Source organism: Pygocentrus nattereri, chromosome 28 (genome assembly GCF_015220715.1).
Source record: "Pygocentrus nattereri isolate fPygNat1 chromosome 28, fPygNat1.pri, whole genome shotgun sequence".
In the NCBI taxonomy this organism is placed as follows: Eukaryota; Metazoa; Chordata; class Actinopteri; order Characiformes; family Serrasalmidae; genus Pygocentrus; species Pygocentrus nattereri.
In genome coordinates, this window is record NC_051238.1 from 9,092,010 (window position 1) to 9,109,493 (window position 17,484).

General features: G+C 38.6%; 1 protein-coding gene across 2 annotated transcripts in view; it reads right to left on the reverse strand.

The window, feature by feature from the left end:
* The window catches only part of ptpn18 (protein tyrosine phosphatase non-receptor type 18), a 44,083-nt gene that overhangs the window by 25,246 nt on the left and 1,353 nt on the right, over positions 1-17,484 (reverse strand). For both annotated transcript variants that reach the window (XM_017681955.2, XM_017681953.2), the window contains exons 2-3: positions 2,388-2,496; positions 80-156 (exon numbers count right to left, since the gene is read on the reverse strand). In XM_017681955.2, the coding sequence (XP_017537444.1) occupies positions 80-156; positions 2,388-2,496 (186 nt within the window). The remainder of the gene's footprint in view (positions 1-79; positions 157-2,387; positions 2,497-17,484) is intronic.

Here is a 17,484-nt window from a genome sequence, read left to right on the forward strand (position 1 = left end):
ACTCTTTAACATATTTCCGTGTTCCTATCATGTGATTCTCATGTTAAGTGCACTGTGAGAGCTCCCCTGACAGCTTTACCTTAATGAAATTGGCATTAATGTAATCAGAACTGTAGTCAGGCAATATCGGGCCCAGAAGGACACGGGTCTGGTCATCTGAGAAGAAAAAAACCTTCCGGTGTTACAGTGTTAGTGTTGAGCTTCTGAATTGTCCAGTCAGGAATACACTGAACCACCAACTGATTCAACATATCATCAGCATGGCACAGTAAAAGGGTTTGAACAGCTCAGGTCAAATGACATGTTTTGTTGAATTTCTAAGTGAATATAAGTTAAAACATTTTCAAGAGGGAACTTAAATACAGCATTTTAATGCAAATTTTAGCACACAACTTTTATTTATTTGCTGAATTTAACTTATTGGAAAAACATAATAACTTATGCACAGGCCATTTTTTATGCTTAACCCCAATTTTTTTAACTCTGCAAATAAACAGTAATTGTGCATTCAATTGTGCAGAAATGTGTTCCTTGTATAGAATCGTACATAATTATTGATACGTTGAATATCATGACATCATGGTTACAATAATAAAACGTTACATTACTTGTTATTCTCATGCTAATGCTAACATTAAGCATAAAAGTAACGTTATATCACAATTACATTTTTTTCCATAAAATCTTCCTATCAGCCAGGTCCATATTATTAATGAGATTAGATTGAGAACAATGAGATTCACACAACAACATTAGCGGGTTTCTATGTCATCTTTGGGACAACTCAACAGACTCACTATGACAGTATTAGGAAACGCCCCACACTTGGAGTAATATTCCAGTTGTTCTTCATGAAACAAAGATATTTGCCAGCTATTTTGAAAAAGGAAGTTGTTACTCCATACTTTCAGTAAGGCACTTCACATTTTTCAGTTTTCACAGCTCAAATGCATCAGACTAATGCTGTGTTTACATTATGACAGTTAAGGGATGATTTCTTGAGCTGACCAAACTTGAGGACACCAGAGTTCTCACAACTTAATCTTCTCAGTTGAGTCAAAACTTCTCTTAATTTTTTGGTTCTGCATCTCAGTGAGGTAAATAAAAGGAACTTGTGTCTTTATACTTAACTTCCCCACTAGCCCAGACTCTTTCCATCACACAACCCTGCTAGACATTTTTCCTCTTCGGGTACATACTTATGGATGACTATGGCATCGCTGGAGCTCAAACTCACAACCTCCAGCTTAGTCCACTACATCACTCAGGAACACATGAGGCAACTCAAACTTTGTGGCTATAAATGTTTAATACACTGGAGAGAATACTTACTGATTTCACTTTAAAGCATTGTTTAGTTTTATATGGTGCAACTGTCTAATAATTCATCCCGACATCAGGAGGTTGTGAGTTTCAATCCCATTAGTTCCACAGGTGTCTTATCTGGACGCTCAAAAGGAAAATATGCCAGGGACTGTGTGACAGAAGAAGCACCAGCCAGTGGAGAAACTGAGTTTTTAATAAAAAAAAAAAAAAAACACAAACTCAGTTTTGTTTATCTAAGTGAGACATAGACCTAAAACAGTAGCTGAGAGACTTGATGACTCAGCTAAGAGTTTGAGTTGAGTGAACTCTGGCATCCTCAAGTTGAATCAGCACGAGAAAAGCCATGTAATCAGTTACTGTATCACTTTAAGTTGAGCTGACCTCTCATTTTTTACAGTGTAGCTGAAGCTCAGACAGACCTGTTCATATGTATGTAAATATATGTAAATGTATTCAGAACGGACTGTATCCAAATCATGACAGAAATGCACTAGTGAGAGTGATAACAAGCTCTAATCTAATGGAATGGGTCTCATTCTCCACAGCGTCCTAAATCAAAGGATCATAATAAGATGACAAGAGTGAGTTTGAACAGTCCTTCAAAGCAGATCTTAAAAGCATTTTTTGCATAATTACATCACTGAGGTGTAAAGAAAGTCTTTCAAAGTGGTTTGATGTGAAATACATAATTCTAAAGAAAGAGTTCAAAGAGTTTAATGCCCATAAAAGCTCACTCGCAGAAAGTTATTACATGAAATCATTATGAATAATCATTATGCTGCCTGATGCTTGAGACATTGTTTTACAAAATTGTCACAAAGTTGTGGCCTAAAGAGAATTTTTCAGCTTTATCATTATTTTACCATCAACATTACAAACAAAAACTCAGAAGACACGTAAAGTATCACCACCACAGAGTCACATCAAACCACTTTGAATGACTTTGACCTCATTGACTAAATCCACCTAAAACCAAGATCTACACTCAACAAAAATGCTTAATCCTAAAGAAGAGAGATGAAAAAGCGATGTTAAAGTGATGTCACTGCGATGTTACATACAGGGCAGGATGTCCTTGTAGCGGTTTTTCTTCAAATTTTCTTTGGTTCCTCCAGTCTCTGCAGTCAGACCGTATACCTCTTTCATAGAGCCATTCTGCTGTCGAATCCTCTGCATTTTCAGAAAAGACAGAGATGAGTAAGGTTTCATTCAAAATCAATACAGAGTAACAACGTGTTGTGAAATTATAATTGATGAATCTGGAACGTAGCATCTAAATTTACAGAACAAAATAATGCTTATTTCTTCGTCCTGTTTTCCTCAGCAGTTCATGTCTCTGGTCATATTAAGCATTTATTTAATACATAAATTATAACTATAATAATATTTAATACATACATTACATAAGTGTCTAACCGATGAGGATGGAGATATTAACCCATAAGTGGTGTTGGGGTCTGTGGGACCCATTTTCAATGTTTACCAAAAGAAAAAAATGATGTGATTTATTATTTTTCCAACCTCAGATTCATTGTCCTTTGCTCATTTTCTGTAAAGAACATATAAACCATTTTCAGTGTCTTCACATAGTTTACCCCCCCATTTATATTACACGTGTTGTTGGGGTGAACCTGCAGAAGTAAAAGTGTGGAGGTGCTGTGTCCTTCACTCTCCTTCTCCTCCTACATGGCCTGCTGTTTGTGTGTGTGTGTTTGAGAGAGAGAGAGAGAGAGAGAGAGAGAGAGAGAGAGAGAGAGAGAGAGAGAGAGAGAGAGAGAGGGTTTACAACATGGACAGGCTGCTCCAAATGCTGTGAACCAGCAAAGACTTGTTTGGCATTTACATTATGTTGAAGCCGGAATTCTGTTTGTGCTTTTGTCCATTAAAATAGACCACAGTGTCACACCACATCAGAAACCACACGAGAAAATCTATTTGAGTTTAACTGACAAGATGGATTGAGGAGATTGTGTGGTGATTCAGGCATGCTGTCTGCACGAAGCTAATTTGTGAAGCATCAACTTCCGTTTTATCTACATAAGCCTCATAGCTTCAGGGCCTATTATCAACACCGAACATATCTGAACTGATTAACTACAGCAAAAAGCAGAAATTAGCAGATACAGGTTAAAAACAGAAGCTGCTGCAGCCACAGAATCAGAATACACGTTGAATGTGGTTTATATATAGCCCAGGTGGAGACGACCGGTGCAGTAGCCTCTGGTAAAGACTGCATTACACAAGACTGACTCAGGTAGTAAATATAAACATGCAATGCCAAGATAAATAAACCACTACACAGTGAAACTGGGTTTCCATGCATGCAACAGCATCCGGAGAGCATGTATCTATTTTTGTGAGAACAGCGTGTATGTATGACATGAAGTACTGCACACTCAATACTGAAGATCCAGGGATCACTTCATGGAAACACTGATTTTCCATGCTATTTTGGAAGAGTACACATGTAAAAATGATGGTTCTTTAGGGGTTTTAAGTAAAGGATCTATATAGCACTTCTACTGTAACAATGTCAAGCATGTAATAATACAAGTACTGTTTTTGGTGCTATATAGAACTATCTACAGCAATCTCTTCATCAACCTGAAGAACCCTTTCACCATGCAAGGAACCCTTTAATCACATAAAGGGTTCTCTGAGTTTTCATGGTTCTAGGCAAAACCATATCATATGCTGAGAACCCTTGAACCATCATTTGAAGTGTATATTAAATAACATGGTTGTACTTAGAACCACTAACACTCAAAGAACCAATTTCATAATTAAAGGGTTCTTTGCATCGTGAAAGGGTTCTTCAGACAGATGAACAATGTGCTGTAGATGACTATATAGAACCTTTTTCAAAGGGGTTCTTTATAGTCACAAAAAGGGTTCTTCTATGAATGCTTTATACAATAGAAGAACCTCTTTGGGTGCAATAGAGAACCCTTTTTAAAAAGATTGTACATAGAACCATCTACAGCACATTCTCTATCAATCTGAAGAACCCTCTCACCATGCAAAGAACGCTTTGATGATGTATGGGGTTCTTTGAGTGTTCACGGTTCTATGTAAGTCCATCTCATATGCTAAAGAACCCTTAAAGAACCATCATTTGAAGTGGGCATTAAATAAAATGGTTGTAAACAGAACCACTTACATTCAAAGAACAATTTGCACGATTACAGGATTCTTTTGCATTGTGAAAGGGTTCTTCACACAGATGAACAATGTGCTGTAGATGGTTCTATATAGAACCTTGTTCAAAAGCATTCTATATATAGTAACAAAAAGATTCTTCTACGGTTAATTCTTATAAAAGAAGAACCCCCTTGGGTGCGATAGAGAACCCTTTTGAAAAAGATTCTACAACTCTTTAATCATGCAAAGGGTTCTTTGAATATTCATGGTTATATATGGAACCATTTTCTTTGAAAAGAACCCTTGAAGAACCATAATAGTAAGAGTGTAGGGTTTGATGTAGTATGTTTTTAATTCATTTAAAACATCTTGCTATGACTTGAACGGTTGTTTATTCAGAATATGCCAAGACTGCCACAGTAAAACAGGTACTGAATAATAAATGCAAGAAAAATGGGTTATGGGCCCTTCTGAATAAGACCTCTATGAGATGATGATTATGGTGATAAGTATTAATATGCCATTACAATAAAAGCATTTCACATTAAGGAGGTGTGCCTTGATTCTCTGCTTTAGAGGCCTGAGTCATGGAACTGGTAGCTCATCTGCTGCTGCAGTTTGTGTTGGTCATCCTGCTGTTCTTCATCAGTGGTCACAGGACGCTGCCCACAGGATGCTGGCCACAGGATGATGATGGCTGGATATTTTTGGTTGGTAGACTATTCTCAGTTCGGCAGTGACACTGAGGTGTTTAAAAACTGTGTGTGATCCACTCAGACCAGCACAACACACACTAACATACCACCACCATGTCAGTGTTACTGCTGTGCTGAGAATGATCCACCACCCAAATAGTACCTGCTCTGTGAGGGTCCATTGGGGATCCTGACCACTGATAAAAGGGGGCTAACAAAGTATGCAGAGAAACAGATGGACTACAGTCTGTAATTGTTGAAACAAGGAGGTGGTCATAATATTATGCCTGATGAGTGTATATATAAATATATTTATATTTTATGTACAATATTATGTTTTACTAACTAGTCTGTATATTCAGTTGAAATAAACAACCCAAGTAGAATATTATAATACACTTTCAGTATATGACATATATATATATATATATATATATATATATATATATATATATATATATATAACACCAACCTTGCAAGCTAGCTGTGAATAAGCACACTCAGTTTCCTTTACATGCGCAGGCACTAAAAGAAGAGCCATTGATGACATCAATTTGCACCAGTGCGCTCTTCCTTTCATGACAGTGCTCAGCAAGTTCACATTAAAAGGTTGTTGCAGCACAAAAAAGATCTACGCGATACATGACACAGATCTGATGCTTTCAGACCTCTGTGGTCATGCGACTGTAATGGGACCAGATTAGAGTTCAGTTTTTTTCCATTTGCATGTACATATTCCCATCATCATCGTCCATTATTAGCAGCAGTGGCTTGAAAGAGGAATTCCACCTATTTATCAAAAGTCATTCAGAGTGGTTTGGTGTGAAATGCTCCATTGTAGAGGAACTCGCTAAGTCAGAATTGTTCATAGCGGTGGTGATAAGGACCAGACATCTGAAGAGTTTAATACCTCTTAACGCTCCCTTGTGGAAAGTTATGCCGTAAAATGGTTATGAATATGCTCTAATGTCTGAGACACTGTTTTATGATAGTTCTAATCAGATTTGGTCTAGAGGGCATTTTTTTAGAAACCATGATGAAGAGGGGCATTCAGGGAGTTTTGAGGCAAAATAGTACCTTATAGAAACATTCACCCCTATTTTACCAACACTGAATATATATACACTCAGAAGACATGTAGGTTCACTGGTTATTCTGGACAGTACATAAAATAGCAGTTTTTGTGTTGTAGACTCCTGACTCCTGGTTCCTATCACCCCCACTGTAAAGAAATCAGAGTCTGTAAGATCTCTGCGACGAACAACTTCACATCAAACCACACTAAATCAATGTGGTTGTGTGTATCTTAACAAGTGAATAATGCTAAAATATTGGAAATGGGAGGAATTCCCCTTTAAGTTAGTATCAATAATTGCTGCAAAAGCAAAGCATCTGGTCTTTTTCTACTTTTAATCATAAACACTCACTGAAAGACACTCAGCCAGTTTGGACACTTTGGGCTTGTACTTTAAACTGTGTGTTTGTGTGTGTGTGTGTGTGTGTATTACAGGCTTATTACATGCTTAACATAAGTCTTATTATTCAGTAACTACAGGGACTTCATTGCAAACAAATGGAGCTTTTCTTAGGCTTGGTAAGGTGTTAACAGTTGCATACAATGAAAAAAAAGGCAATTACATTATTAATCCAAATCATGTGTATTGCAATTAAACATCAGCTAAGAATTCTTGATAATGGCAGGCATAGTGTTCACATCATTACTGACAAGTACGGGTCACTTACACGACTGTCAACCATCAAGGCAGAGGTTAAGCTTTGTTTACATGCTGGCATTGAAGAAACACTGTTCAATTCTCCACACAAACCAGAGAAGAGCTTTGGCAGTGTCAGTTATTTATTTAAGCTGGAAAAAGTTAGGTGTAACGTGGGGCAAGGAGCTGGATGCATACGCTGAGATAAGCAAGATTTATTGGACTGTCCAAGACTGTCCAGGTTCATATAACCAACACGGATAGATTTGGGTGCAGACATGAAGAGAAACACAAACACCCAACAGATTCAAACAACACAGAGCTTCAAACAAGGACTGATACATGAAACAAAGACGGGCAAACACAAGGGGCAAACAGAGGGCTTAAGTACACAGGGAAAAGGAGGGACAGGTGCAAACAATCAGGGGCAGGGTTACAAAACGAGGGACAGGACCACAGATACCACATGGACTAAACCAAAACACGAACACATGGACAGGACTGGGAGGGGCCAATCGTAACATTAGGATGATTTGGTTTTTTGTCTAAATTGGCGCAACTGGACTTCAACAATGAGATGTGTGGTGTTCATGACTTCTAAATAATTCAACATTCTACTTATATCACAGCAATGGTCGACAGAAAAAGTTGTGAAAGTTCAACTCTTGATGGAAAGTTCCACTGACTGTTGGGGTTTGCTGCCGTCGTCCACTGCGGGTGGTAGAATTCAGAAACATGAACGCGAGCGTAAATCTTTGACTCACAAAAAAGTCTCTGTAGTGGCCATTTCTTTCCTAAGAAGAGGGTGAGAAGTGCTCCTCAGTGGCAAGGTGTATGGTTAAAAATGCCTTCCTGTAGATGGCTTATGGGCAGGTTATGCTATGAAGGCTAAGTTATTTAAATGGTCTTCTGACACATACAAAAACAGCCAGGCTGAGTTTGACAAGAAGCACGAACTTGTGATAATAATGGATCTTCAGAAACCACACACAGGGGTGTGAGAATAACTGTGAGCAATGACTGAAGGTCTCAGTGTCAAGCTGACTTTTTGAAATGTTTTATCGTGGTTTTGAGCAGGGCAAGCATGCACTCCTCTACGGGTGGGTGATATGATGAAAAACTAACATTGCAATACTTTAGATCTTTACAGGACAGTACAACAATATTTATTGTGTTTGAGATTGGCTAGCAAGTTGGAACAGACACAATCAAACAAGTGTTAATAAATAAGGTGGTTAAAATCTAGTCAAGCATTTTGAATTTGACAGTTACACTACTAGACTACACTACTAAAGGCTCCTTAAAACTGACCTCATCTCTATCCTACATCTCTTTCGCACAGCAGTTATTTCAGACAGCAAAGTCTTATCGGTTGAGAAGCTTATTTACTTATTTGTAACAACAGCACAGTTTGTTTACAATAACTGCATCATTCTGCTGAACCCTGGTTGCTAAGTAACAAATCACTTTACATTATAACTATCTGTAATTACGCTTATACACTCTTAAAAACTATGGTACTTCAAGAGTTCTTTAGTAATGAAAATGGTTCTGTATAGAACTGCATAATTAAAGGGTTCTTTGCATGGTGACAGGGTTTTTTGCAGAATGATGGAGAGTGTGCTGTAGATGGTTCTTTTATTGTTTCAATGACAAGCTTCTTACACAGAAAACCTTTTTTGGGTGCTATACAGAACATTTTCAAATTTTCAAAAGCACCATCTATAGCACATTCTCCATCAATCTGAAGAACCCTGTAACCACGCAAAGAACCCTTGAATCATGTATAGAGTTCTCTGAGTCTTGATGGTTCTATACAGAACCATTTTCATTCCTAAAGAATGCTTGAAAAAACATCATTTTTAAGTGTGTGGCAAATAAAATGGTTCTATATAGAACCATGAACAATCAAAGAACTCTTTGCATGATTAAAGGGCTTTTTACATCATGAAAGGGTTGATGAAGTGTGCTCTGCAGATGGTTCTATATAGAATCTTTTTGAAAAAGGTTTCATATAGCACCAAAAGGGTTCTTCTATTGTTATGATTTCAAGCTTGGAATAATGGAAGACCCCTTTGGGGTGCTATAAAGAGCACTTTTTAAAAACGGTATATAGAACCATTTTCTTTACTAAAGAATGTAACTGTAATTTTTAAATATGTACTTAAACTCATGCAAAAACAGAAAATGGACATGTTAGACACCTTGCATAAGATAACATCTGACCTGCAGCCCATTGGGTCAGATTGTAAAGGACAGTGTAACAATAGGACTACATCAAATTCTGAAGCGGTTGTTAATCCTTAGCAAATTCACTGTTTGGCAGCTGTAAACAACTAAACAAACAGGAATTTGCCAGAAATTAACAGAATACAATTCAGCAAATAGATGCAGGGCTGTTAAATGCTTTACATACTAACTGAAACACATTAACATTAATCTGGCAAGTTTTGAAAAAGGTGAGCTGAACCTGATATTGCGTCAGTTTTAAGGCTCCGTCTATAACAACAAAGGCCGTTGATTTTTGGGAAGAAGGAAAAGTCAATATTGAAGCATATTTGATGAGGTTTTGGGGGCCTCTTTGCTTTACTTTTTCTTTGTTTTGTAAGTTGTGACCATATGAACATCATCAAGAAGATGAAGAAAATTTAATTCCTTCATTTCGTTCAGAATGTAGTTGGTTTCAATGTAGCTCCAAAAGTTTCACACATTCTCTGAGTATGAGAAATCCAAAAAAAAAAAAAAAACAGAACAGAGTTCACATAGACTAAGAAAAAGCTAAGCTAAAATCCAGCTCTCTTCATCAGATTTCTTAATCAGATTTCTACACTGGAGTATGGTGTTTACATGACCATTTGAATAATCAGATAACTGCGGAAATCCAGTTATGATTGGATTATTGAGTGCATGTACACGTGTATATTGTGAATAACGTGCTGTGGTGACTGATAGTACTTGCCTTCGGTTCATTCCTGCGATCAAATCACAGCTATGTGATCGCCTCTTGTGTTCTATTGCTTGAAAGGAGGTATTCGCAAATCATCAAATATTCTAGAAATTCCTGCAAATGTGCTCAGAGAGCTGTACTGAGATGTAATTTTCCACGATAAGACAATATATCATCATACCACCGCAGTGATCACAAAGTCACAAAGATAACTGAGATTTCTGCTCTTGACTGTAGGGCCATCGTACAGCCGAATGTAGAAGATTTACCTATATTATTAAGTAGGCCCAGACCGATATGAAAACTGGGTGGTCAATATTAAGAGGCTAAAAAAATCTGAAAAAACATATTTTACATTTTAATTTAATACTTTTTTTTGTTTTACTTTTTAAGGAAGGATGATTTAATCAGTCACATCAGCATACAGTATCATTTGCTTTTCAACAGGACAATGACCCCAAAAACACCTCCAGGCTATGTAAGGGCTAACTGACCAAGAAGGAGAGTGATGGAGGGCTGCATCAGAGATGGTTTGGGATGGTTTGGACCACAGAGTGAGGGAAAAGCAGCCAACAAGTGCTCAGCACCACTAGGAACAACTTGAAGAGTGTTGGAAAACCATTCCCAGTGACTAGCTCATGAAGCTGACTGAGAGAATGCCAAGAGTGTGTAAAGTCATCAAAGTCATCAAAGCAAAAAAGTGAAAAAGAAGAATCTAAAGTATAAAACATATTGCTCTTTTTGGAAGAAAAACTCATTCAAAATGATAACTTTACAAGAGAAGGGAAAAAACCTCATTTACTTGTAATGCAATAGGCAACAGGCATTTCTACATTATATTTTAAAAACTGAAAAATTAATATACAAGGGTTTCTTATGATGGCAGCAATATTCTGGTTGGCTTAACACCTTTTTTTGTTTACTACATTATTCCACATGTGTTCTTTCATTCATTTTTATGTCTTTAATGTTAATGTATAATTTAGAAAATAATAAAAATAAAAGGAAAAACAATGAGAAGGTGTGTCCAAACATTTGACTGGTACTGTACACTTATTATTAATAATGGCATTGAACAGATGTTTAGATTTGATTGATATCAAATATCGGTTTAAAGCAATGTGTTTATCGTACTCTGGAAGAGTAGACACTGCTGAAGTGACTCCCAGAGTTACTGTGTAAAAGGATCTGCCTTTTATTCATTTTTGTACATTTGTAACCGTACAGAATTGTTAGTTCTACATTTCTATAATGCTAATCCAGGTTGATACAGTCACAATTTCTACATTGTTTGGATATGTTTATATATCCACTTGTATCAGCATCAACAGATACGTATGTACATGAAAAAAATCAGATATCAGCATTGGCCCACAATTCCTGAATCAGTTTTTAGGTTTCTATTCATTTCCTCTATATTTTCTTATTTTTCATGTTTAAGTCATAAAAAACTACTGTGGTGTTTTGGCGTCAGGTTGAGCCTGTATTGCACACACACACACACACACACACACACACACACACACACACACACACACACTCACACACACACTCTTTCTAAACTGCTCATCTTCCTGGATTCTGAGGGGGAGCTGAGGCCTATCCCAGTAGTCAGGGTATACCCCGGACAGGTCGCCAGTCCATCACAGGGAAAACAAAAAGGTATCTTTACTTTTAATGTAAGTCAATGGAACCAGACTTTTTCCCCAAGTACTTTTGGGCCATTTTCTTTTGGTCCATTTTTATGAAATTTACAAACAATGTAAAGGACATCAGGCATTTCAATGCAGTAATGTGCGGTATGCTTAAATAAGAGATGCACTGAATCTGCTTGATTCAAATGTGCACATAATACTTTATTTCCATGAAAACATCACATCCACACAGCCTTTCTGTAGACAACATTTGTGTTGATCACTTTTTTACAGAGAGGCCAGACAGCATAAAGATTTTCTGCTGTATCTGTGTCATAATGAAAGCCACAGTGTATTTCTTACTTCCTTGCTGCAAAAGAAGAAGAGATCAGTGTACAGTGCAGCATGACACTTTCAGTTTTAGCCTAGATTGCAAGTTGAAGTGCATTACTTCAGAAGTATATATAACGCTGGCATGCAGTGCACGTTTCCTGCGTGAAACACAAAATGAGGAGAGCGACGGTAACTAGCTAAGGAATGTCCACAGAACTCGCTCTGTTTGGAGATGTGGTATCCATTAACCAGCAACTTCTATTAACAGTGCTCATTAGACAAAGCACTAAACCGCCAAACCACAGGAGAGAAGAAAGGCATGTGTTGTTGTCCTGCTGCTCTGTGAGGAAGCACAGCTTTCACATGTCTGATATACATATTTTCTTTCCTTTTATCAGTACTGCGGAGCCTCCATTTGAACAATATCACATGCAAATGTCAAATGTTCACAGGTGCATCATGTTATCACAAACAGGACTGAATGGTATAGACAAAACTAAAGCACTGAAATTATGTTTCTACATGTTGCCCTGTTATTGAATGGTGAGAGGTTTGTTTGCATATTGCAGCCTTCTGTGATATCAGAATTGAAATGGTCTGAAATGGTCAAGAGTTTGTAAATGAAAAACATGTTTAAAAGCGAAACATTGTCTTTCTGGCTGTGGTTTGAGTTTGTATGTGGTGGTGGGCGCTTGCTGAACAGTCCTAATCAGTATGTCAATCATTCTGAGCCCTCCCCCTGACTGCGACTGGTCCTAATCAGTACGTCAATCATTCTGAGCCCTCCCCCTGACTGCGACTGGTCCTAATCAGTACGTCAATCATTCTGAGCCCTCCCCCTGACTGCGACTGGTCCTAATCAGTATGTCAATCATTCTGAGCCCTCCCCCTGACTGCGACTGGTCCTAATCAACACGTCAATCATTCTGAGCCCTCCCCCTGACTGCGACTGGTCCTAATCAGTACGTCAATCATTCTGAGCCCTCCCCCTGACTGCGACTGGTCCTAATCAGTACGTCAATCATTCTGAGCCCTCCCCCTGACTGCGACTGGTCCTAATCAGTACGTCAATCATTCTAAGCCCTCCCCCTGACTGCGACTGGTCCTAATCAGTACGTCAATCATTCTGAGCCCTCCTCCTGACTGCGACTGGTCCTAATCAACACGTCAATCATTCTGAGCCCTCCCCTTGACTGCGACTGGTCCTAATCAGTACGTCAATCATTCTGAGCCCTCCCCCTGACTGTGACTGGTCCTAATCAGTACGTCAATCATTCTGAGCCCTCCCCCTGACTGCGACTGGTCCTAATCAGTACGTCAATCATTCTGAGCCCTCCCCCTGACTGCGACTGGTCCTAATCAGTACGTCAATCATTCTGAGCCCTCCCCCTGACTGCGACTGGTCCTAATCAGTACGTCAATCATTCTGAGCCCTCCCCCTGACTGCGACTGGTCCTAATCAGTACGTCAATCATTCTGAGCCCTCCCCCTGACTGCGACTGGTCCTAATCAACACGTCAATCATTCTGAGCCCTCCCCCTGACTGCGACTGGTCCTAATCAGTACGTCAATCATTCTGAGCCCTCCCCCTGACTGCGACTGGTCCTAATCAACACGTCAATCATTCTGAGCCCTCCCCCTGACTGCGACTGGTCCTAATCAGTACGTCAATATTTCTGAGCCCTCCCCCTGACTGCGACTGGTCCTAATCAACACGTCAATCATTCTGAGCCCTCCCCCTGACTGCGACTGGTCCTAATCAACATGTCAATCATTCTGAGCCCTCCCCCTGACTGCGACTGGTCCTAATCAACATGTCAATCATTCTGAGCCCTCCCCCTGACTGCGACTGGTCCACTTATGACAAGACCAATCTGTAGACTGCAGATGCACCAAAAAGAAAACGAAAAAAAAAAAAAAAAAACGAAATGCACAACACGCCAAAAAACAATGTTTTTTTAACTATCAATTTGTTTTATTTAAGTTTTCTGAACTAACATACTGAACTAACAGTTATTGAAGAAATGAAGGAAATCCATTTATTATTGATAAAATCTGCTTTAAACACAACAAACTAGGTTGATGATAAAGATAAAGAAAAAAAAGGCAAATAACCATATTTCATCATTATTAATAGGCATTTCCATACATATTTTCAGAGGACTTCATCAGTACCTAAGAAACACTGACTGATTGCATGTTTCATTAAAACAACATAATTAGTCCTTTGACTGGATTTAGTGCTGTGCAGTTTGTGAAACGTTAAATAAAAACAATCTCCCCTTTTTTAAAATGCATTGTATCTGCGTGAAAATATTGCAACACATATTGTGAATCCTGAAAATGTTTTTAATTATCATGACATAATTGCCATATTGCCCAGCCCTAACTGACAATTTCCATGAAATATGTATGCAGTATGTATCTACAAGTATTGCGAATTTCTTTAGTCATTTCAAAATGGCTACAGTGTGCTTGCAGGGACTTTTTGTTGAATTCTATGCATTCTCTGAAGGGCACTGCACTCCTTATGAGACTTGGCATGAACATTACAAGCGTCTCATCTAATGTCCCTCATAGAAAGTGTGAAATAGTTTCACATGGCCAACGTTTTTTTCACTGAAACAATTTGAATGTGCCTGTGCTGACTGGCGCAGCAGAGCGAATTAAACAGGTTTAGTTGCTATTTCTCATTTTTATAACCATTAAAATTTACCAAGGGCTGGATTTTGACACTTCATTGAAGGTCTATTAGATCTTTGCGGGTGTTTTCTGCCTGCTTTTTTGACGTATACTGCTAGCTGTAGATAGGCATCAACCCAACATTTTGTATGGGTACTGGGCTGATATCAGTAGATCAAACTTCTGAGGGAAAAGAAATGGAATCTAATCCAGTCCTATAACAAACCTATCATGAAAAACACTCCCTCTGTGTTATGCAATGTTGTTAGCTGTGCAGTTCTTCCTACACCAGCAGAAATAAAGGTACTGAGCTGGTACATTTTTTACTCATCAAGGTACAAACTATGTAAATGTTCCCTCAAAAGGTACAACAATGGTTTTAAGGTCCAATTGTGTACCTTAAATAAGTTTTTCCAGGTGAAAAGTAGATATTTGTACTGTTTCATAACCTGACGTTTTAAAACAGAACAATAGAATAAAAGGCCTGGAGGCGAGACGGGGTATATGGAGTCGTTGTTGTTGTCCTGCTGCTCTGTGAGGAAGCACAGCTTTCACATGTCTGATATACATATTTTCTTTCCTTTTATCAGTACTGCGGAGCCTTCATTTGAACAATAACACATGCAAATGTCAAATGTTCACAGGTGCATCATGTTATCACAAACAGGACTGAATGGTATAGACAAAACTAAAGCACTGAAATTATGTTTCTACATGTTGCCCTGTTATTGAATGGTGAGAGGTTTATTTGCATATTGCAGCCTTCTGTGATATCAGAATTGAAATGGTCAAGAGTTTGTAAATGAAAAACATGTTTAAAAGCGAAACATTGTCTTTTTGGCTGTGGTTTGAGTTTGTATGGGGTGGTGGGCGCTTGCTGAACAGTCCTAATCAGTACGTCAATCATTCTAAGCCCTCCCCCTGACTGCGACTGGTCCTAATCAGTACGTCAATCATTATCACTACATCAATCATAAATAAAAACAGAATACAATGATTTGCAAATCCTTTTCAACTTATATTCAATTGAGTACAGTACAGAGACAAGATATATAATGTTCAAATGTATAAACATTCTTGTTTTTTGCAAATATTCACTCATTTTGAATTTGATGCCTGCAACATGTTCCAAAGAAGTTGGGACAGGGGAATGTTTACCACTGTGTTACATCACCTTTCCTTTTAACAACACTCAATAAGCGTTTGGGAACTGAGGACACCAATTGTTGAAGCTTTGTAGGTGGAATTCTTTCCCATTCTTGCTTGATGTACAACTTCAGGTGCTCAACAGTCTCCATTTTCGTATTTTGCGCTTCATAATGCGCCACATATTTTCAATGGGAGACAGGTCTGGACTGCAGGCAGGCCAGTCTAGTACCCGCACTCTTTTACTACGACGCTACGCTGTTGTAACACGTGCAGAATGTGGCTTGGCATTGTCTTGGTGAAATAAGCAGGACGTCCCTGAAAAAGACGTTGCTTGGATGGCAGCATATGTTGCTCCAAAACCTGTATGTACCTTTCAGCATTAATGGTGCCTTCACAGATGTGCACGTTACCCATGCCATGGGCACTAACACCCCCCCACACCATCAGAGATGCTGGCTTTTGAACTTTGCACTGATAACAATCCAGACAGTCCTTTTCCTCTTTGGCCTGGAGGACACGACGTCCATGATTTCCAAAAACAGTTTGAAATGTGGACTCGTCAGACCACAGGACACTTTTCCACTTTGCGTCAGTCCATCTCAGATGAGCTCGGGCCCAGAGAAGCCGGTGGTGTTTCTGGGTGTTGTTGATATATGGCTTTCACTTTGCATGGCAGAGTTTTAACTTGTACTTGTAGATGGAGCGACGAACTGTGTTCACTGACAGTTCACTGATTTTTCTGAAGTGTTCCTGAGCCCATGTGGTAATATCCGTTACAGAATGATGTGGGTTTTTAATGCAGTGCCGCCTGAGGGATCGAAGGTCACGGGCCTTCAATGTTGGTTTTCTGCCTTGCCGCTTACTTGCAGAGATTTCTCCAGATCCTCTGAATCCTTTGATGATATTATGGACTGTAGATGATGAAATCCCTAAATTCCTTGCAACTGCACGTTGAGAAACGTTGTTCTTAAACTTTTGGACTATTTGCTCACGCAGTTGTTCACAAAGTGGTGAACCTCACCCCATCCTTGCTTGTGAACGACTGTGCCTTTCAAGGATGCCCCAACTTCTTTGGAACATGTTGCAGGCATCAAATTCAAAATAAGTAAATATTTGCAAAAAACAATAAAGCTTATCCATTTGAACATTAAATATCTTGGCTTTGTAGTGTATTCAATTGAATGTAGGTTGAAAAGGATTTGCATATCATCATATTCTATTTTTATTTGTTTTACACAACGTCCCAACTTCATTCTTAAGGGAAGTGCTTCAATTATAATTAGCTCATTTTAAAGCTTGGAGCTAGTAGTTCTTACAGAAGAAACAATGAATCAGTATAGGCCAAAACTCAGGGTTTCAACAGCAGCACTACACTCTATTTTGTGGTTATATGGGACATGAATGTTTATTATCCAAGTTATTTTCTGTTATACATGTATGCATGTACCAGCCTACCTGCCATCATACTTGCCCATCATTTAATTCAAATTCTAGTCAACTGACCTGAATATCGGTATTAGAAAGGAAAAGCTGGTACTGTGTCACGTCAAGCCACAACGTGTAAAACTGCCGTCACGGTTGTAACATAATAGTTAAGGTGTAAACCACCAGTTGCCTGAGTGTTAAAACGAGATCAATGTCTCACCATCACGAAATGCCTTATTACTCTATGACGGTTAACTCACCCTACCATGACATGTGTGTGCCTCTGAGGTTGGCGGCATGCAAATGTCCATACCATTTAACAAGGTTTAAAAATAACCGTTTATAATTATTTTTTAGCAGGAATATGTATCAACATATTAAAATTTTGTTAACAGGTGGTTCATTCAGTGCAACACATCCTCATAAAGTGCATGACATTT